Source organism: Bos indicus x Bos taurus, chromosome 2 (assembly GCF_003369695.1).
Source record: "Bos indicus x Bos taurus breed Angus x Brahman F1 hybrid chromosome 2, Bos_hybrid_MaternalHap_v2.0, whole genome shotgun sequence".
Taxonomy (NCBI): domain Eukaryota; kingdom Metazoa; phylum Chordata; class Mammalia; order Artiodactyla; family Bovidae; genus Bos; species Bos indicus x Bos taurus.
The window spans coordinates 1,061,856-1,085,168 of NC_040077.1; the positions used below are offsets into that span (position 1 = coordinate 1,061,856).

The 23,313-nt window shown below is 43.5% G+C and overlaps 1 protein-coding gene across 1 annotated transcript in view; it reads right to left on the reverse strand.

The window, feature by feature from the left end:
• Positions 1 to 1,305, reverse strand: part of TUBGCP5 (tubulin gamma complex associated protein 5) — a 50,596-nt gene extending 49,291 nt beyond the window's left edge. The window contains exon 1 of the mRNA XM_027554397.1: positions 1,026 to 1,305. Coding sequence (XP_027410198.1) covers positions 1,026 to 1,171 — 146 coding nt within the window. The 5' untranslated portion in view covers positions 1,172 to 1,305. The remainder of the gene's footprint in view (positions 1 to 1,025) is intronic.
• Between the last annotated feature and the right edge of the window lie 22,008 nt (positions 1,306 to 23,313).

Genomic DNA, 23,313 nt, shown 5'->3' on the forward strand with positions numbered 1-23,313 from the left:
AGTATTTTATTTCAGAAACGGGGCCGTTTAGACTCATCTATTCTTATTACAAACCAAGTGGGCACTTTATGTATGATCATTAAGGTTGATAAAAAGATGACCGATTTTGAAAAACTGTTTACCATTCAAGAAGACTATTATCGACGTTAAACAGGCAAAAGATTAACAATGACTACCATTCTTCAAATAATAATTTCATTACAGGTAATGATCATAACTGATTTACATGTCCCATAAGGAAAAATGATAGCTCTGATTTCACCTAAGTACCTAATCTGAATTAATCTTTTTAAATTAATTAAATAAAAAACCTATTAAAAGTTGTATTAGACCTCGAATACGCTATGCCAAGAACTGTTTTAGGTGCTGGGATAAGAAATGAACAAAACATACAAGCTCTGGTGGACCTTGTATTTTAGACCTCGAATATTCTATGCCAAGAACTGTTTTAGGTGCTGGGATAAGAAATGAACAAAACAAACGCAGCTCCCTACTCTGGTGGAGCTTGTATTGTGCATGACGGTGGAGGTGGAGACAAACAGTCACAACAAATAAGTTATCCAATGTGTTATGCTTCGCGTTTTGGAAAAAAAAGAGCAGGGTAAGAAATACGGAGTGGTCCGAGCAGAGAGGGAGTCAGTGAGAATAGGGTGTGACCATTATTTTGCTCTAAAATTTTACTCAACCAACCACTCAAAAAATTGTTTGATGGGCAGGGGCCCGCGCTAAGCGCAGTGGGCAGAGCAGGGAACCGGATCGTCAGAACTCTTCACTAAGAGAAAGATCGGAGGACGACCCCCAGCAACCCACAACCCATTGTTTGCGCTAAGCCTGGCGTGCGCCAGTCCACGGAGTAGCAAAGAGTCGAACACTACTGAGCGACTGAACTGATCACCGCCTCGGGCACCCAGAAGGCACGAAGGCATTAAGCTGCTGGAGCGGCAAAGCGCGCGGGGACTCTACCGGTCGTGCAACACAACTGGCCAGACCCCTTCCCTTCCCCGGCTGCGACGCCGCGTCCACACCTGAAGTTGGACCAGGCGAAGTGCAACGCGAGCTGGAAGTTGGGGTCCGCTTCGTCCTGGACGCCCGCCACAAGGCGAACGAGCTCGCGCACGTCGCGCTCTTGTCGTCTCTCCAGCCGACTCCAGGACGCCGGCAGGGACGCCATACCTCCCGCGCTCCCGCCGTCCTTCGCGAGGTCGCGCCAGCTCTCGCGCGAGTTCGAGCTGCGGCCGCGTTGCGCGTCGCCCTCGCGAGAGTTCGCGCTGCAGTCACGTTGAGCCTTGGGTCTGGTTCTTGTTGGTGGCAGGGTTGTGAGTGTTCTCCAGTTTCATCTGATTAAATTTAAGAATGTCGTCAAAGGAGAAGCAGTTATTATTAATTTATTGATAATAGTCTCTGACTGACTTTTTGATGGTCTAACGTCTGATGTTTCAAGAGCAGCCACTTCTCTTTCAGTGTATCGGTTTGCACAATTTTTAGGTACCACCATTTGTCAGTTGTCCATCATTCACTTTCTCCTAGAGGTGATATCCAGTGATCTTTGCGTTCCGCTCTGCACTTTCTCTTTTATTTTCATGCATTGGAGAAGGAAATGGCAACCCACTCCAGTTTTCTTGCCTGGAGAATCCCAGGGCCGGGGGAGCCTGGTGGGCTGCCGTCTATGGGGTCGCACAGAGTCGGGCACGACTGAAGCGACTTAGCAGCAGCAGCAGCTGCCCACATGGGCCACACTACGTGGCACACACTACAGCAGGTATAAAGAAAGCGCGTTGTCCCGCACACAGGCTGAGCTCCTTGCCTCCTGCTCTCCCCAGTGACTCCCATGGGCCAAGGAGGACTTAGTAAACAACACTGGCTGAAAGTGGAGTAGTGCTTTTGTTGTTGCTCGTAATTAAAACTGTACTTTTAGACTGTTTATGTAAAGGATTGCTCATAACCATTACAAGACTTGTTGCATAAAACGTTTAACTTTTATTTTTCTTTTAGGGATCTACTAGGTTTTCATGTGGTTTGTTACATTGCATTACTCTAGCTGTTTGGGCTGTCATAACAAAATACCATAGACTGGATGGCTTGAAAACAACAGAAATTTGTTTCTTATAGTACTGCAGGCAGCAATTTGAGATCCACGTGCCAGCATGATTGGGTAAGGGCCCTCTTCCTGGAATCAGACTTCTGGTTGTGTTTTCACATGATGAAAGGGGCAAGGGAACTGTCTGGGGTCTCTTTTATAAGGGCACTCATTCCATTATCAAGACCTCCACCATCCTTTTCTAATCACCTCCCAAATACCATCATGTTGGGCATTAAGATTTCAAATTATTAATTTTGAGGGTGCACAAACACCCAGACTATAGCAACTAGCTAAAATATAGACTGCACACAACTGAATAAATCCTGTAAGAAGGGGGAAATCATAGGAGTAGAAATGATTCTGTGAAGAAATTTATACCTTCTCCCTGGGGCAGTCTTTTCTACTTCAGTCTCAACTATCACCTGTGTGTTTATAACTCTCAGATTTGTGTATGCAACCCACATTTTTCTTAGCACTCCAAATCTAAAATTGCTTATTGTACATTTCCAGAAATGAACATACACACTTAGCATGTGTCTCCTGTGACTCCCTATCCAGCCAGTTGGTCTTGACCTCTGCAGGGAGATCTAGAAAACTTTCCATAGGGTGCTCCCAATGACTTAGACCCAGTAGGGACTGAGCTACTCTCACACACCTTCCTGGCTGGCGTAGGCCAGTGTTCCCTTTCGAGAAAAGGAGTTGGAGCCTCATTCAGAATACCACTGGGCCCCAGGTGTCCTCTGTGGGCCTCTAAGGCTGGGGACATGGAAATACTTTTGGAAAGAATATGCAAAGCAAGAACAGCAAACAGGCTGGGTGCACTACCACAGGTCCTTTGCTGGTCTAGGCCAATGCAGTCCTCCAGAGTGGCCTCTAGGTAAATTTTCTGAAAGTGTACACAAAGACCCTGCTCATTTAACTTATATGCAGAGTACATCATGCAAAATGCCAGGCTGGATGAAGCACAAGCTGGAATAAAGATTGCTGGAAGAAATATCAGTAACCTCAGATATGCAGATGACACCGTCGTTATGACAAAAAGCAAAGAACTATAAGAGCCTCTTGATGAAAGTGAAAGAGGAGAGTGAAAAGCTGGCTTAAAACTCAACATTCAGAAAAACAAAGATCATGGCATCTGGTCCCATCACTTCATGGCAAATAGATGGGGAAACAATGGAAACAGTGACAGACTTTATTTTCTTGGGCTCTAAAATCACTGCAGATGGTGACTGAAGTCATGAAATTAAAAGGCTCCTTGGAAGAAAAACTATGACAAACCTAGATAGCATATTAAAAAGCAGAGACATTACTTTATCAACAAAAATATGTTTAGTCAAAGCAAGCTATGGTTTACCAGTAGTCATGTATGGATGTGAGAGTTGGACTATAAAGAAAGCAAAGCACCAAAGAATTGATGCTTTTGAACTGTAGTGTTGGAGAATACTCTTGAGAGTCCCTTGGACTGCAAGGAGATCAAACCAGTCAATCCTGAAGGAAATTAGTCCTGAATATTCATCAGAAGGACTGATGCTAAAGCTGAAACTCCAATACTTTGGCCGCCTGATGCAAAGAACTGTCTGATTTGAAAAGACCCTGATGCTGGGAAAGATTGAAGGCAGGAGGAGAAGGGGATGACAGAGGATGAGATGGTGGGATGGCATCATGGACTCAATGGACATGGGTTTGAGCAAGCTCTGAAGATGGTGATGGACAGGGAAGCCTTGCATGCCAGTCCATGGGGTTGCAAAGACAAGGACAAAACTGAGCGACTGAACTGAACTGACTGATGCAAAGATCAGGCCCCAGGCACTACTGTAGCCTGGCTAAGGGAGCCAGCCCCATCTTCCTTGTCTAGCTTGTCCCAATAACCTCTTTGGAGGGACTTAGAGATATTTAAGGGGTATCTCTGGGAATGTGCCACATATGGGACTGCCAGTCTAGAGAGGCCTACCGCAGATCTGCATGCCCAGCCAAAGTTTGTCCTGGCCTTAAGACGGAACTTTCAAAAATTGAGGGGTTGGGGTGTGTGTGTGCAATGCTCATCCCTTTATTCACGTCCAGCACAAAGTGATGCCCACCTCTGGGGCAGGGGAATTGGAAATGTTTGGGGGAAATATAGCCAATAAACAGGACTGACGCAGGATTGTGGCCAGTGAAAGTACCCTTCCTGGGCCTGTTGTACTTCTTGGAGGAGGCATTAGAAACTTTGGGGGTGGGGCTCCCAATACCAGGACCTATCCAGACTCCTCTTCTAGGTCTTCCTGGCCTTCCCAGGTCTTTCCATACCAGAGAGAGGCTTAGGAATGTTTTGGGGTGTCTCCAAAGACCAGTCCTCAGGCAGGAGGACAGCCAAGTTCAAGGTGCCTCCACAGTCTCCAGGCCGTTATTGGTGATGACCCCCTCGAGAGGGAGACATCAATATCTTCAGAATGTACATCTACCTTTTAGTATCTAAGAAGGACCATGGCCAGAACTTGGGTGCCCTCAGGACCTGGTACAGGGCTGATACAGGGCTAGTATCTGACTTTAAAGGAGAAGGTGCCTTCCCAAAATATTTCTCAGTCCCCCTCCAGTGACTGGGAAGTAAACAGCCTGCCAGGGAGGCCTGGGGAGGGCTCTGGGCTCTACCACAGTCCCACGAAAGCATGGCAGTCAGCAGCACCCACTTGAATGTTCATAATCCCAAGCCAAATTGGAAGCAGGGGTAGGTGGAGTGGACTCAGCTATGGTCCTGCATGGGCTCAAGTCATTAGTATGCCTCTGAAAATATTTCCAAGCTCCCCTCAAGGGGAGGGGCGTGCCACCATGAACCTTCCAGGGAGGCCTGAGAGGGCACTGAGGGCCAGGCCCTGATCCTGTGTGGGTCTGTACGTTGGATAGCTTCTAGAAGTTCATCCCATGTGGGCCCTCAACTGTGTGAGGTCATTTTTGATGTGCCCCCAGAAACTTTTTATGTCCCATTTTGGTGGTGGACACCAGCCTGTGACTGATATGGAGGCTCTAGGAAGGTGGCTTAGTCTCAGCCATGGTTGCTGGATCCCCCTTACAGATGGGGATTGGTCTGAGCTGGCCAGAGAGGTCCCTGGAAGGGTGCCTTGTGGGACCCAGTCATAGAAGTCCCTTCTAAAATATTCTAGATTTGCCTGTATATATATAAAAATAAAGATTGTTTCTCACTTACATAGAAAATAAAATAAAATATTCTTAAGTCCCATTCCAGTGAATGGGAACCACTGAGAATCAAGAAGGGCACACTCAGGCCTGGTGGTATCCCATGTGGGCCTAGTCATTGTGTGCAGCCCCTCTAAATGTTTTCCTGTCCCCAACCAGAGGAGGCATTGCAGGCGAGTTGGATGCAGCCTGAAATCACACCCGGGGCAGGTCATCAAGGGCCTGGTCACTGGAGGCAGCACCCAACAACTTTCCTAAACTCTAATAAATGGTGGAGACTGGCCTGAAATGGCCAGGGAGCCTCATGAGATGTCCCAACCATGGTCAGGCATGGGCCCTGGTCATCTGTGGAAAATGTTTCTAAGTCGTCTCTGTGCATAGCACTGCGTAGGGATGCCATGAAGTGGTTCTGGGGCCCAGACACAGTCTGGCCTGTTTATCATATGTGTCTGTTGAAATTTTTTCTAAGTCCCTTTTGGAGACAGAGACTGACCTTGGATGGACAGGGAGGCCCAGTGATGGCACTGTCCTAGCCACAGTCCTAGGTATGGCTCGGTGGCCAGACATGCCTCTGAAATGTTTTTCCATATCTGTAGAATGGCTGTGGAGGGGCAGATGGTTCAGTCACAGTCCCACATGGGCCCCTGTCATCACATGCCCCTTTAGAAAATGCTTCCACATCCGCTTCTGGACCCAGGGAGGCATGGAGAGGGTGTCTGGGACTGGCTTCCTACTCCCAGAGTTGGCGCACCTCACACAATGTTCCCTACGGTCCTGAGGTGATCCAGTCAGAGAGGGATGATTGTGGAAGTTGTCCATCCCCACCCACACCGCTGAATGGGGCCCGCCTCCTGTGTTGGTGGGAGCTGGTCATCCTGGGAGGCCCAGAGCATAACATCTGTAAGAACTCCTGGCACAGAACAACTCTATCCAAACACTTGGACTGAACGACTTGACGAAGCTGTAGCTTGTCTTTTGGCAGCATGTGTCTCTAAGATGACCCCCGATCCTCCCCAACCCCGACCCCAAATAAAATACCTGCTTGATAAAGCTCAATGCTGACAGGAAATGCACTATTTGTTCCAGCCAACACCTGATGATTGGCCCCTGCCCTCCCTTTCCAGAGTACTTACTAAAACAGGCTTGTAATTGTTTGTGCAGTATCACTTGCAACTCAGAAGCATCTCTGTCAATGACCTGAGAGCCATTCCTTGGAAATGTAATTGCTGAGAATAAGGTCCTTGTCTTCCAGTCTTTGTCGTAACGTCTCTAACTGCCAGTGAACTACGTTGCGTGTAGAACAGATTGCATCTGTACTGAAGAACCCTGTGTACTTCTTCACCTCTCTGCCCAGCCACCACACTCCCCTCTCTTGTGCTCCCCTAAAACACACTCACCGGAACAGAGGTTAGCTGTATTTCTCTATTCTTATACAGCTTAGCAAAAGTTACTAGTAAAACCTGTTTTCATGACTTTAACTAATGTCTGGCTGTGTTTATCTTTTACAGGGGGTACCTGGGCCTGGCTGACTTTTGGTCAGTGTGTCTCCCAAAGTTTTCTAGCCAGCTGTGGTGGTGGGGACATCCCAGGATAGACAGGCAGGCCCTGCGAGCAGCAAGTCTGGTCACAGTCATGTTAGGCAGCAGCAGGGCATAGTAATTGTATGAATCTCCCTTACCATTTCCAATTCACCCCCTGGAGTCGGTACAGTGGTCTAAGTTGAGCAGGGGGCCATAGGTTGCACACCTGGTCATGCCTCAGTCATGTGGGGTCTCAGTAATGGGTTCAGTTCAGTTCAGTAGCTCAGTTGTGTCCAACTCTGCAACCCTATGAATCGCAGCACGCCAGGCCTCCCTGTCCATCACCAACCCCCGGAGTGTACTCAAACTCACGTCCATCGAGTCAGTGATGCCATCCAGCCATCTCATCCTCTGTCGTCCCCTTCTCCTCCTGCCCCCAATCCCTCCCAGCATCAGGGTCTTTTCCAATGAGTCAACTCTTCACATGAGGTGGCCAAAGTAATGGGTAGCCCCCATCAAAAAATGTTTAAATGTGGGGAATGGGGCCAGGACTGTTTGGTTTGCACCATTAGGCCAGTGGAGGTGCCCCAGTTCCACCACAACCCTTCATGGGGTGCAAGAGGCTGCGCCCCATGAAGATGTTTCTGTCTCCCTCTGGAACAGGGCCCAGGAAGTTCTGTGGAGGGCACTGGGACTTCACCAAAGTAAGCCTGGGTTGGTTATAGGGGGCACAGGGTTCTGTTGCAGGATGCACCTTCAAAAGGTTTTCTGTGTCACTTTGGAGGGGAAATGAAGCTAGCCAAGGTGGGAGGGGGCATTAAGGAAGGACCACGTGGCCCTTGGTTTTGAACCACCTTTACAAGATATCTCTAACTCATTTGCAGAAATGAACATTGGCAAGACCATCTTTCCCTGGGAAAAGAAACTGCATACTTCCTAGAACATTTCTGGAGTAGTCCTCTGGGGGAAATGCTGGTTCAGTCCACTGGAGAATTTTAAAAGAATTTTCAAGATGTTTATATAGGATGAGGCTCAGGCAGGTTCTGTACTCCAGAGAAGACTTAGAAAGTATTTTCAGGAGGTGCTTCCATGATTGAGCATCACAAGCGATCTCATCTGGCTGGACCAGATTAACCTGGACAAAGCCACTTGGCCAGAGGTGGTGGAAAGGTTTTGGGAAGTGCACGCAATGACCAGGCCGGCCCAAGACATCCTTCTTAAGACTCTCCAGCCTGGTGGTCATTACCTTCATGGGGAGGCTTAAGCAATTTCTCAGGAAGCACATCCCGTGACTGCCCTGCCTCTCCCCACCCCGCAGCCTCCCCCTACCTTGTTCTGGCCGCCACTGGAGAGGAGACGTAAGAGTGTTTTCAGGTGGTCACTAAGACCCGCCGCAGTGACACTCCTTGCACATCCTTGCACATCCACTGTACTCCAGCCAGCTTCTGCTTGACAAGCCCCCTCTGTGCTATTCCCCTGACAGCTGCTGCACAGTCAGGCTGTTCTCTCTACTTCCACACTTTTCACACAGACCGTGCAATTCAATTACAACTCCTTGCAGAGAAATAATAGTTCTTTGCTCACCCATTCCACGTTATCCTGACATGACTCCTTGCACATCTAGGTGTTCCATGCACCTACTAGTCTGTACACCAACCAAGTCATCTGGCTTATATGACTCTCACGCCCACTGTGAGTCTCCTCACTTCCAGGTGTTATACACTATTTTTCAGCTCTTTGATCATCCACTTCCACTCCTTGGACACCCACTCTCACTTTCAGCACCTGTGCAGTGTTGATTCAAAACCACTGTCTGAACACTATAGTGCATCATTCTAAGACTACATCTTGCCCACCCGCTTTGTCATCCAGATGTCACTTTTGCACACTTACTCTGTGTGGTTCAATGGCCACCTCTTACTCATCCACTGTATCATTGAACATATGCTTCATGAACACCCACATGGGTGCCATTCAACTTTCTCTCCTTGTAAACTATTGACTTGAAGAAAATCAGATATACTGTGGGAAACTGCCAAAGAGGTAGGGAAGGAGCCTGTATATAAATGAGTTGGGTTTTTTTTTCTGGCTAGGGAAATACATGTATTCAAGCATATATCTTGGTTAAAAGATTACTGCTAGTCACAAAGAGATGTGTGCATGCTCAGTTGCTTCAGTTGTGTCTGACTTTTTGCGACCCTATGGACTGTAGCCCACCAGACTCCTCTGTCCAAGGGATTCTCCAGGCAAGAATACTGGAGTCGGCTGCTGTGCCTTCCTCCAGGGAATCTCCTGACCCAGGGACTGAATCTGCATCTCTTATGTCTCCTGCATTGGCAGGCGGGTTGTTTATCACTAGCATCACCTGGGAAGCTCAAATGCTTAGTAGATACCTTCTAAATAACTAAAATGTTTAGACTTGGAAATCTTTCTGGTTCACAGAGATTAAAGCTTTAATAAGATCTCTTGCAAACTGGGGATCCTCTTTTCTCTCTCTCAAGTACACATATTACCCTATTAAGAGAGAGCTTTTGTCCTTGATGGAAATCAAACAGTTCACTATCAAACTTGTCTAATAAGCTCTTCAAATATCCATTAAACCCAGCACTACCCCAGGTACAGAGCAGACAGGGGAACTTCCTTTTGGCTGTAACAGCTCCTGTATCAGCAATAGGAAGAGGAACGTCAAGATGGCTACCCTCTGGATGGGAGCAACAGGCTCTGATCCAAGAGGGGCCAATTAACAGGCTGATCAGGAATTCCTGAGGCCAAGCTCTGCCCAGGAAGGACAAGAGCAGCTACTCAAGTCAGTCAGACAGGTTTCCTCTGAAATTTGGGACTAGAGATATACAGAGGATGGGCCAAAGGAAGGAGAAACAGGGAAAAGTTCCACGGACAGGCAGAGCTGCTTTGAGAAAGCAGCAGAGAGCAGAGAACAGCCTGGCCCCAGTACTGGGCCTATTCCAGCCCAAGGGTCCCTGACCACACACTATCTGTCCCAGGGTGGCCAGCGGCATCTCTGGGTTCCTAACTGAAGGAGAACAGGACACAAGACCAGTCAATTAGCAGAAAACATGGATCAAAATTTCAAAATACATGATAATGATACTTGGTACTCCAAGGACAGGAGAGGAAGTTTCATTAATACTTAGTCTGCAGTACCTAGCACAAAGGAAGCTCTCAATATAAGCTCGGTGACCTAACAAATATTGGAAGCAGAAATAACGAAACTTTAAGGTAGAAACTTGACATTTGAGTTCATTTGCTCAGCGTGTGGGTGATACTAAGCTAATTATAATGCACCAAAAGCCTGCCTAGAGTTTGAAGCAATACTAAGAATAATAACTAAATAGAATAGTAAAAATAAAGCACCCCTCAAAATTAAAAGCAGAATCATCACATGACTCAGCAATTTCACTTAGGGGGATATACCTAAAATAATTAAAAGCAAAGACTTGAGGACTTACTGTATAGCACAGAGAACTATACTCAATATTTCATAATAACCTATAAGAGAAAAGAGTCTAAAAAGATCACAGGCACACATATATATGTTATATATATTTATATAATATGCATACAACTGAATCACTGTGCTATACACTTGAAACACAACAATGTAAAATCCACTATATGTCAATTTTTAAAAATTAAAAAAGCAGAGTTCTATAGGTATTTGTACATCAATGTTCACAGCGGCATTATTCACAACTGTCAAAGGGTGGAAGTAACACATGTATCCATCAACATATAAACAGGTAAACAAAATATGCATACAACAGAATATTATTTATTTTTACAAAGGAAATTTTGACACATGCTACAACAAGACGGACCTTGAGGATATGATGCTAAATAAAATAAGCTGGTTATAAAAGGACAAATACTGAGGTACTTAAGAATAGTCAAACTCACAGAGACAGAAAGTAGAATGATGGTTGTCAGGGGATGAAAGGAGGGTGGAATTGGGGAGTTACTATACAATGGCTTGAGAGTTTCAGTTTTGCAAGATGAAAAAGGTTCTGCAGATGATGGAAATGACTGTAGCACAACGAGAATGCACTTAATGCCACTGAACTGTACACTTAAAAAATGGTTAAAATGATCAATTTTATGTTATGTGTATTTTATCACAACTAAAAAGAATTTTTAAAAAATAAAGCACTTTATTAATTTCAACAAATTGTTCAGAAGCTAGAAAGTTCAACCCCTTAAGATACTCATGTCATCTTACAACTTCAAGACATTTCTCCAGGTCATCCATTAACTAACATTACCAAATGCATCAAAGGCAAGCTGCAATAATTTAGAGATCAGAAACTGAGGCATTCTGCAGTTAAAAATATAAGTTAAAGGGAAGACAAGAGACAAATATATAAGAATCAATAGCCAGAGTGCAAAAACCTAAGGGATCCTCCTTTTGCTGTTGAAGAATTAAAAGAGAGAAAAAGGGCAGAAATAGAGGACCAAAGAAGACATAATTATGACTACCACAAGAAAATGTTGGAAAAAAGAACAATTCTCTTTCACTGTAAAAATTCAGTGCTATACAATTCAAAATTATTAATTATGAAACTATTTAGACCTAAATAAAAATCCAACTCAAGTTCAACCTAGCTCAAATGCCAACTGGCCAAATTACATTAAAGGAAAGAGCTTAAATATTCCTTCTGACAACCAAGTCACTAACTTTGGTTTGCTTCTTTTACACACAAGAAAAACCAAAAACGTTCTCTTTTGGATCACCAGGTCTTTCTTAAATGCCATAATTTATATTATGCCATTTGACAAGGTTTTTATCACATCCTTTCTGACCCCAGATAGTAGTTAATTAATCTCTAGTACAACAGGAAATAAAGCCTTTCTGGAAATATCTGGTGTGATGACTTGTTTGACACTGTGTTTCTCCCACTGGACCTGTGCTATCCAATATGGCAGCCACCAGCCCATGTAGATACTGGACAGTACTATATTAAAAGTAAGTTCCATGAAGGCAGGAAATTTATGCTCTTTTCACCAGTGTACATCTCCCACAGAAACTAGCAAACAGAAGGCAATCAATAAACATGGGAAATAAATATTCAACAGCTAATGTGGTAAATGGAGAAGACTGAAGGGAACTGAGTCTTAGAATAATGTGTATAAGTTGAAGGGGTTCATGGGGACTATAGAATTCAAGAGATTTAGGGTCAGATTTAGAAAAGCTAAAAGAAAACAAACGAAATTCCCAAAACAAGTAGCAAAGACTTTAACATTCCCAAAAAGTGGACCTTGCTACCCAAAGTGTGGTTAAAAGATTACTGCTAGTCACAAGGAGAGTTCAAGGTAATGATTTTGGTGCTTTCCCATGTATGGGAATATGCAAGAATCTGGCTCACTGAAATTCTTTTTTAAAGATTTTAAAAAAATATTTAACAATTTTGGTGCTTTCCCATGTATGGGAACATGCAAGAATCTGGCTCATTGAAACTCTTTCTTAAAGATTTTTTAAAAATATTTATTTATTTATTTTTGACTCTGCTGGATCATTGTTGCGGTGCATGGGCTTCTCATTGCAGTGGCTTCTCTTATCGGGGAGCATGGGTTCTAGGGGCTGTGGGCCTCAGTAGTTGTGGCACTCATTTTTAGTTGCCCTAAGGCGTGTGTTGGAAGGAAAGTGATGACCAACCTAGACAGCGTATTAAAAAGCAGAGACATTACTTAGTCAACAAAGGTCCATCTAGTCAAGGCTATGGTTTTCCCAGTGGTCATGTATGGATGTAAGAGTTGCACTATAAAGAAAGCTGAGTGCTGAAGAATTGATGCTTTTGAACTGTGGTGCTGGAGAAGACTCTTGAGAATCCCTTGGACTTCAAGGAGATCTAACCAGTCCATCCTAAAAGAGATTAGTCCTGGGTGTTCATTGGAAGGACTGATGTTGAAGCTGAAACTCCAATACTTTGGCCACCTGATGCGAAGAGCTGACTCATTTGAAAGACCCTGATGCTGGGAAAGATTGAGGGCAGGAGGAGAAGGGGATGACAGAGGATGAGATGGTTGGATGGCATCACCGACTCAATGGACATGAGTTAGGGTAGGTTCCGGGAGTTGATGATGGACAGGGAGGCCTGGCGTGCTGTGATTCATGGGGACGCAAAGAGTCGGACACGACTGAGCAACTGAACTGAACTGAACTGAACTGAACTGAAGGCATGTGGGATCTTCACGGACAGGGATGGAACCTATGTCCCCTGCACTGGAAGGAGTATTCTTAACCACTGGAAAAACGAGGGAAGTCCTGAAATTCTTTCAGAGATATGCATCTAACTATCTATCAGGATGAGTGCCTCATCCTTTTTTTTTTTTTTTCATCCTGAACTCTCTTGTAGGCTCAACAGGTGATGTTCCACCTAATTCCTCACACAGCCAGTGGGCTCCATTCATCCTCTGTGCTATTCAACTTACATCTATTGCACAACAGAGCTATACTATAGTGTTAGTCTCTCAGTCATGTCCGACTCTTTGCGACCCCATGAACTGTAACCTACCAGGCTCTTCTGTCTATGGAATTCGCCAGGTAAGAATACTGGAGATTCCCTTCTTCGGGGGATCTTCCCAACCCCAGAATCGAACCTGGGTCTCCTGCACTGCAGGCAGATTCTTTAACATCTGAGCCGCCAGGGAAACTGTACTATAAAATCATACCAATAATATACATGTTGTACAATTGTACATCCAAACAATGGGCCTGTAATTATAGCCATTGGACAACAGTGAGATGCGAGTATAGTGGGGGATGTGTGTGAGACTGTTTGATGTGAGTATGTGCGTGTGAAGTGTTTGCCATGTGTGTGAGACAGTGTTTTGAATGGTGGTGTGTTGCTGTATTTAGCTGTGTGTGTCTGTAAGACAGCTAATGTGTTTAGTAGTGTTTTGCTCATTTGTGAGACACGGTTTCTTAGGTTTGTGTGAGACAGTCTGGTGTGAATCTGTGAAACACTGTTTAGAGCTACATGTATATGAAACTGTGTTTAGTGTTGTGCATTTGTGGCGGACACTGTTGGGTGGGCTTTGTGTGTGAGACACTGTGAATGAATGAGGGCACTAAGTTTATGGGTGGGAAGTGTGTGTGAAAAAGAGAGAGAGAGACACTGTGTTGAGTGGTTTGTGTATTTGTACTCATTATGTTTTGACTCCGGGGGTTCTCTTTTAGCTGTCTCCACTCTGCTTTGGGTGGTGAGTGGGCAGGGCAATAGTTTACTCCTTGCTCTTAATTAAGAGAGTGATTGTTTTTAAGGGTCCTTGGCCACTTCTCTGGGTGCTGGGTAAAGAAAAGGCTCCCCTACGCTCAGCTGCACAAATCAGAAAGTTAGCTTCTTCTACTGGAGTTGCAGGGAATGAAAAATGCTGATCCCCCCAGTGAAACACTGGTCAGTGGGGAGCTGACGGGGAAGAGGGCTGCCTTCTTGGCCACCACCTGGAGGAGAGCTTTCAGCACACTAAGAAGGTAGGGGAAGAAGAGAGCTGGTTGTGCTTCAGATGCTGTAGACTGTAGCTCTTTTTACTGAGTTTTAGTTAATTAAAAAAAATAAATGTTGGGAATTCCCTGGTGGTCCAGTGGGTAGGACTCTGTGTTTTCACTGCCAAGAACACAGGTTTGATCCCTGGTCAGGGAACTAATATCCTCCAAGTTGCGTGGCATGGCCAGAATTTTTTTTTAAAACAAAATTTGTCATTTGTTGTATGTCCTTAGGACTATTTTCAGATATTGGAAATGTGTTCACAGCTCCCCTGGTTTTGCTGGCCCACAGAGATCCTCGTGCTAGCACCACACAAGTGGAACCCTGTCTTGTCTATCTCTCTTCCTGATTTATATACTTGTCTGTGTGTCTGGATACTTATTTATTTTCTACTTATCCATGTCTATAGTCTTTATCCATTCATTTGTACATCTGTTTGTCTATATTACCTTCAATACATCTGTTTTCTGTCTACCTAGATGTCTTAATTTCCATTTGCCTGTCTGACCATCTGTTTGTCTATTGGTTTTCTGTCTGATTCTCTGCTTAGTTTTGTTTCTCTATTTCTCTCAAAGTCTCTCTCTACTCCCTATGATAGCTGTCAGTATGTCTGTCTGTCCACCTGTCAATATCACTATGTATCCATTTCATCTATTTGTCAGTCCTAGTAACTGTCTATTTGTAGGTCTCTGTATGTCTGTCTTTTTGACTTTCTACCTTTTTGTCTATATTTATGTCCATTTTTCTATCATCTTTGTTTTTATGTCTTTCTTCCTGTTTACCTACCTGTCTTTCTGTCTGTATGAATGCTTGCATATATATCTATCTAGCTGTTTCTCTGTCTCTCTATCTACTACTATCTAACTACCTATGCAAGTATACAGTATCTACCCACTACCCACCATCCCTCTATCTATCATCTATTTCTCTTTCTGTCTGGTTTCTAGTTGTCCACTTGTCCATCTGTATCATTGTCTGCCTTTACACTATTTGTATATCTAACTGTCCATATGTTCTTTAATGATCTTTCTGTTCATTTGTCTATTTTAAACCTATTTTTTTTATTCATAGGTTCATCTACCATTCTTTTTTTTAAACAGCTGTTAGTAAACTATAAGTCATCTACATATATACTTCACCCACTTAAATGATATGATTCATGGCTATTTTAATATACTCACAGTGTTGGGCATCCTCACTATAAACAATTTTTAAAAAGTTAAGTTTTTAGAAGAAATTCTAGACCTCTCATCTATTATCTCCCAATCTCCCATTCCTTCCAGCTTTAGGTAGCCACCAATCTATTTTTCTGTCTTTATAGATTTGCTTGTTCTGGACACTTCACGTAACTGTGTTCATGCCTTGATGACTGACTTTTTTCACTTGACAAAATGTTTTCAAGGTTTATCCACATAGCACGTATCAACTGCTATTGCTACTGCTAAGTCGCTTCAGTTGTGTCCGACTCTGTGTGACCCCATAGACAGCAGCCCACCAGGCTCCCCCGTCCCTGGGATTCTCCAGGCAAGAACACTGGAGTGGGTTGCCATTTCCCTCTCCAATGCATGAAAGTGAAAAGTGGAAGTGAAGTCGCTCAGTCGTGTCCGACCCTCAGTGACCCCATGGACTGCAGCCTACCAGGCTCCCCTGCCCATGGGATTTTCCAGGCAAGAGTACTGGAGTGGGCTGCCATATCAACTATCAATACTTAATTTCTGTTTTTCCCAAATCATTTTATGATATCATTTTTTATATATTCAGTTGTTGATTAATAGAGTTATTTCTGCTTACTGGTTATTATGAATAATCTTGCTATGCACAATTGGGTACAAGTTTTTGTGTGGATATACGCGTTTATTTATTTCTCTGGGCGTATACCTAGGAGGGCTTCCTAGGTGGTGCTAATGCTAATGCAGAATCATCTGCAGTGATTTTGGAGCTTTCTTCCAAGGAGCAAGAGTCTTTTAATTTCATGGCTGCAGTCACCTTCCACAGTGATTTTGGAGCCCAAACAAAGAAAAATCTGTTATTGCTTCCACTTTTCCTCCTTCTATTTGCCATGAAGTAGTGAGACCAGATGCCATGATCTTAGTTTTCTGAATGTTGAGTTTTAAGCCAGCTTTTCACTCTCCTCTTTCACCTTCATCAAGAGGCTTTTTAGTTCCTCTTTGCTTTCTGCCATTAAAGTGGTAACATCCTCATATCTGAGGTTGTTGATATTTCTGCTGGCAATCTTCATTCTAGCTTGTGCTTCATCCAGCCCAGCATTTCACATGCTGTACTCTTCATATAAGTTAAATAAGCAGTGTAACAATATACAGCCATGATATACTCCTTTCCCAATTTTAAACCTGTTTGTTGTTCCATGTCCGGTTCTAACTGTTGCTTCTTGACCCCCATACAGGTTTTTCAGGAGATAGGTAAGGTGGTCTGGTATTCCCATCTCTTTAAGACTTTTCTACAGTTTGTTGTGATCCACAGAGTCAAAGGCTTTAGCATAGTCAATGAAGCATAAGTAGATGTTTTTCTGGAATTCTCTTGCTTTTTCTATGATCCAACAGATGTTAGCAATTTGATCTCTGGTTCCTCTGCCTTTTCTCAATCCAGCTTGTACATCTAGAAGTTCTAGATTCACATACTGTGAAGCCTAGCTTGAAGGATTTTGAGCATTACCTTGCCAGCATGTGAAATGAATGCTATTGTGTGGTAGTTTGAACATTCTTTGGCATTGCCCTTCTTTGGGAATGTAATGCAAACTGACCTTTTCCAGCCCTGTGGCCATTGCTGAATTTTCCAAATTTGTGGGCATACTGAGTGCAGCACTTTCACAGCATCATCTTTTATGATTTGAAATAGCTCAGCTGGAGTTCCATCACCTCCACTGGTTTTGATTGTAGTAGTGCTTTCTAAGGCCCACTTAACTTCTCACTCCAGGATGTCTGACTTTAGGTGTATGAACACACCATTGTGGTTATCTGGGTCATTAAGACCTTTTTTGTATAATTCTTCTGTGTATTCTTCCTACCTCTTCTTGATCTCTTCTACTTTGACATACAGCAAGGCCTGCATACCTGTGTTTAAAACATATATGGTTTCCCAGGTAGCACTAGTGGTAAAGAACCTGCCTGCTAATGCAGGAGATGTAAGAGATGAGGGTTTGATCCCTGGCTTGGGAAGATCCCCTGGAGGAAGGCAAGGAAACCCACTCCAGTATTCTTGCCTGGAGACTCCCATGGACAGAGGAGTCTAGCAGGCTACAGTCCACAGCGTCACACAGAGTTGGGCACGACTGAAGTGACTGAACACTTATAGGTAGAAAGTGAAAGGATAGAAAAAGATATTTCTTGCAAACAGTAATCAAAAGAGCAGAAGTGGCTATCTAATATCAGACAAAATATACTTTAAATTAAAAAACTGTTTTAAGAGACAAAGAAGAACATTATATATTGATAAAAGGGTCAAATCACCAAGAAGATAATAACAAGTATAAATATATGTGCACCAAACCTCAGCACTCCTAAATATGTGAAGCAGACATTAACAGAATTGAAATGAGAAATAGTTCTACAGCAGTAGTTGGATACTGCAATACCCCTACTTTCAATAATGGTTAGAACATATAGACAGAAGATAAATAGAGAAATAGAGGATTTCAGCAATGCTATACTAATTAGGCCTAACAGATATATATATATAGAGAGAGAGAGAGAACTCTCTGCCTAAGTAAAGCAGAATGCACATTCTTCTCAGGTACACATAAAACACTCTCCAGCATAGACCATATATTAGGATACACAATAAGTTTTAAAATTTAGAAAGATTGAAACCATACAAAGTATACTTTCTGATTGCAATGGAATAAAACTAGAAACCAATAGCAAAAGGAAACCTAAAAATTTCACAATATGTGGAAGTTGAACAACATACTCTTAAGCAACCAAGTCAAAGAAAAAATCACAAGGGAAATTAGGAAATATCTTGAGACAAAATAAAACAATAACACAGCATATAGTACCTTATGGAGAGCCTTTCTTGGTGGTCCAGTGGCTAAGACTCTGCACTCCCAATGCAGGGGACACAGGTTCAATCCCTTTTCAGGGAACCTGATCCTACATGCCACAGCTAAGAGATCACATGTCTCAACTAAAAGATACTGCATGCTGCCACAAAGACTGAAGATTCTGAGTGTAGCAACTAAGACCCAGTGTGGCCAAATAAATAAATTAAAAAAAAAAAAAACTTATTGAATGCAGCAGAAGCAGTGATAACTGGTAAATTCATAGCTATAAATGCTCACATTAAAAAAGAGGGATGATCTCAAATCAATAACTTAACTTTACACCTCAAGAAACTAGAAAAAGGAAGAACAAAAAACTAAATTCAAAGATAGTAGAGGGAAGGAAATAGTAAAAAAAAAAATTAGTTCAGAGATAAATAAAATAGAAAATAGGAAAATGATGGAGAAATCAATAAAACCATAAGTCAGGTCTTTGAACGGAACAACAAAGGTGATAAAACTAGATTAAGAAGAAAAGAGAAGAATCAGATAAAAAAACAAAAAATTCAAATAAGTAAGAGTGAGACAATTAATAGAATTTTACAGAAATAGAAAGGATTATTAGAGAGTACCGTGGACAATTGTGTGCCAAAAATTGAATAACTTAGATGAAATGGACAAACTCCTAGAAAAACAATCTACCAAGACTGAATTATGAAGAAAAAGAAAATCGGAAAGATCTATTATTAGCAAGGAGATTGAAATGGTCATCAAAAACTTCTCAACAAAGAAGGTATTTTACCACAGTTTAAAAAGAAAGTCACCAAAAACTCTCAGCAAAGAAAAGCCCTGGACCAGATAACCTCACTGGCAGAACTCTACCAAATATTTAAAGAAGAATAAACACCAATCCTTCTCAAACTCTTTTAAAAATTGAAGAGGAGAGGACACTTCTAAACTCATTCTGAAGCCAGTGTAACAGAAAAGAGCAAAATCTGACTCCAAGATAGATCTGTTTCTTTTACTCTAACCTTTACTTTTTTTTTTTGCTTCTGTTATTATAATCACTAAAAGAATGCTGTCTATAGCCCTAAGTGTACACAATGGCCTTCCTGGGGAACCTGCCTTTTGCTTGAATGTTAAACTAATATAGCTTTGTTCAGCTGCAAGAGAGAGATTCTGTCCCTGCCTACCTGTGAATGGCTACAGAAAAGTTAACACATCCCCTCCCTGATGTTGGCCAAGCCAAGAGATATTTTGTAAGACTAATGGCCTTTTTCTTGGGCTCCAAAATCACTGCATATGGTGACTGCTGCCTTGAAATTAAGACACTTGCTCCTTGGAAGAAAAGCTATGACCAACCTAGACAGTGTATTAAAAAGCAGAGACATTACTTTGCCACCAAAGATCCATATAGTCAAAGATGGTTTTTCCAGTAGTCGTGTATGGATGTGAGAGCTGGACCATAAAGAAGGCTGAGCACCAAAGAATTGATGCTTTTGAACTGTGGCATTGGAGAAGACTCTTGAGAGTCCCTTGGACTGCAAGGAGATAGAACCAGTCAATCCTAAAGGAAATCAATTCTGAATATTCATTGGAAGGACTTACGCTGAAGTTGAAGCTCCAATACTTTGGCCACCTCATGTGAACAGCCAACTCATTGGAAAAGTCCCTGATGCTGGGAAAGATTGAAGGCAGGAGGAGAAAGGGATGACAGAGAACGAGATGGCTGGATGGCATTACTGACTCAATGGACATGAATTTGAGCAAGCTCTGGGAGGTGGTAAAGGACAGGGAAGCCTGGAATGCTGCAGTCCATGGGGTTGCAGAGTCGGACACGACTGAGTGACTGAACAGCAACAAATGGCCTTCTTACTTTACTTCTTCACCTCTCCCTTTCTGTTCTGTAAAAGAAACTAGCATCCAGACCCTGAGAAGATGGTACTCTAGGACACTGAGAGTCACAGTCATGTCCAACTCTTTATGACCCCATAATTGGAGTGGGTAGAATTTCCCTTCTTCAGTGGATCTTCCAACGCAGGTATCAAACCCAGATCTTCTGAATTGCAGGCAGATTCCTTACCAGCTGAGCCACAAGAGAAGCCCAAGAATATTGGAGTGGGTGGCCTATCCCTTCTCCAGGGGATTTTCCTGACCCAGGAATCAAACCGGGATCTCCTGCATTGCTGGCAGATTCTTTACCAGTTGAGCTATCAGGGAAGCCCTAGCCTACTGAATTCTCAGAAGCCTGGCTTTCCAAATAAAGTTACCATTCCTTGCCTCAGCACCTCATCTCCCAATTACTGGCCTGTTGTATGAGCAGACGGAGCCTGGATTCAGTACTACTAGCAATTTCTTTTATACTATCACTGGACAAAGAAACTGTAAGAAAAGAGAACTACTGACCAATATTCTTTATGACTATTGATGCAAAAACCCTCCACAAAATGTGTTGGAGGAATTCATTGAGACGATATCACTCACTGGTGGATGACTTATGAGCTAGACCTAGGTAGTGAGGCTTCTCACCCACTCCTATTCACTTACCTTCCCTATCCTACAAGCTGTCCCAAGGACACAAATTTCTAATAATACAGTGTTGTTGAGACCATCTGGATGGCATATGTCTGATGGAACTCAGTTAAGACTTCTATGTAAGTTTTTAAGATTCTGGTGGGTGAATATGGAGGTCTACCTGTGGCCATCCAAGACAAGATTTGTATGCAAGTTCCCTTGCTTATTAAACCTGCCACCTACCAATTTAGAGTGTCTGCTCTTTCTTTAGTCTTTCCCTAGCTTTTGTATATGGAGGCCCATTTTAGATTTTACCCAAGAAACTCCTGAGGGTGTGAACCAACTACTGGTGAGCCAGCCAGCTGATCGAAGACATGGGCTGTCATCTGAAAAATGCATGCGACTTCAAAGTTGAGATTTAGGGTTATTTGGTGGGAATCATGTGGACTTCAAGAGAGAACTGTTTCTGAGGAGGCGGGGAGATTGTAGTGTGGAAGTTTTCAGCAAGGGGCAGGTAATCTGAATTTTAAGAGATTACTGTTAATTAAGGAAAACCAGGTATCTCAAATTAAGGGATTTTGTGCTCTTCTATGTATGGGCAGGGCAGAAATAGATTTGCAGAGGTAGAGAACAAACGTGGACATGGCGGGAAGGGTGGGATGAATTGTAAGATGAGGTTCCTAGTGGGAACCTGTTGCATAGCACAGGGAGCTCAGTCTGGTAGTCTACAGTGACCTAGAGGGGTGGGAAGGGGATGGGGATGATGGGAGGGAGGACCAAGAGGGAGGGGATACACTGGTATGTATACATATAGTGATTCACTTTGTTGTACAGCAGAAACTAACACAACATTGTAAAGCAACTATACTATGCCTTCCCAAAAAGGTAAGTCCATTTTTATTTCCTCTCAAAAAAAATTCTTTTTCTGTTTTTGGCCACATCACAGGGCATGAGGGGTGAACCCTTGCCCCCTGCAGTGGAAGGACTGAGTCTTAACCACTGGACTGCCAGGGAATCCCTAGACTCAGTCTTTTAATGAGCCTCTGCCCCTGGGCTATGACCCTCACAAGTGCTTCTGAGCTTTTATCCTCATTTCATGTGACACAGGATGGCTAGAGTGGCTAGAGTTGGTTATTTCCCTTCCTTCAGGTTGGCAGACTCTGGTAAAAGTTTTCCTGAGGACAGGATTTTGTTAAGGAGAACTGGGTGCTGTGGTACATTTCAAAGTAGTTCCTATCTTCCTCCCCTTGCCAGAAGCACCTGGAGATTTTTCTCCAGTCTTGACCCTGAGCAGCTGGTAGGGCTGCTGGAGGTGAAACCTACAAGAGGGTGAGGATGAACAAGATTTTAAGTTTTCCTACCAGTTGCTGACTGTAGCAGCAGCTTCTGGGCCTGGGTAGGTATGATTCTGTATTCACTCTTCCCTACAGTTTTCAAGGCAGCAGTTTGCCCTGTGACCTCAATTTTCTCATGATCTGAGAAGAGCTGCTAAACCATAGTTTATTCAGCTTTTTCCTTATTGTGAGGTCAGAAATGACATCCAAGCTCTTTTCATGCCACATCAGAGACCACTGTATCCTATTTTAACTTCTACACTGAAAAAATTAATACGATTATAGATATAATTTCTCCCCGACCCACCCAAAAGTGTGACTGAATAAACAAGTGGGATAGTACACTCCTGTCTCAGGACCTCAGGCTGCACAAAGCTTTTCCAGATTAACTGATTGAATCAAAGTAAAGGGGTGGAATGAAGAAGGGACTTACTGACTTGTGTTTGTGGGTTTGACTCTCCTCTCGATGGAAAGTGTGCACAGGTTGGGGGTGGATAGTGGGGTGGTGGAGTGGCGGGGGGGGATTGGTTGACAAGCCTGGATTTCTCCCTTGGAAAACCAGTGAAAGGCTGTTGCTGAGCCATGAAAGACACAGAGATTCCTGCCTCCGAGGAGAGAAATTCAATCCAGGGCCAGAGATGAGGCTTGATTGCTCAGAGCTTTTGTGTAATAAAGTTTTATTAAAGTATAAAAGAGATAGGGAACGTTTCTGACATAGACATCAGAAGGAGGCAGAAAGAGTGCCCCCCTGCTAGTCTTTAGCCAGATGTTATATAGCTAACACTGCTAAGTCATTTCAGTTGTGTCTGACTCTGTGCGACCCCATAGACGGCAGTCCACCAGGCTCCCGCGTCCCTGGGATTCTCCAGGCAAGAACACTGGAGTGGGTTGCCATTTCCTTCTCCAATGCATGAAAGTGAAAAGTGAAAGTGAAGTTGTTCAGTCGTATCCGACTCCTAGCGACCCCATGGACTGCAGCCTGCCAGGCTCCTCCATCCATGGGATTTTCCAGGCAAGAGTACTGGAGTGGGTTAGCGAGCTGCTAATTAGAGAAAGGGAATGTCTCAAAAGCCAGAGAATGGCACCAGGCCCCTCACACACAACATGCATTCTGAGACAATAGTGGCAAAAGGTGAGTCATCCCGGGCCGTAAAACAATTGACATGAATCTTGAAGAAAGGCAGGTTTCCAAGTAAAT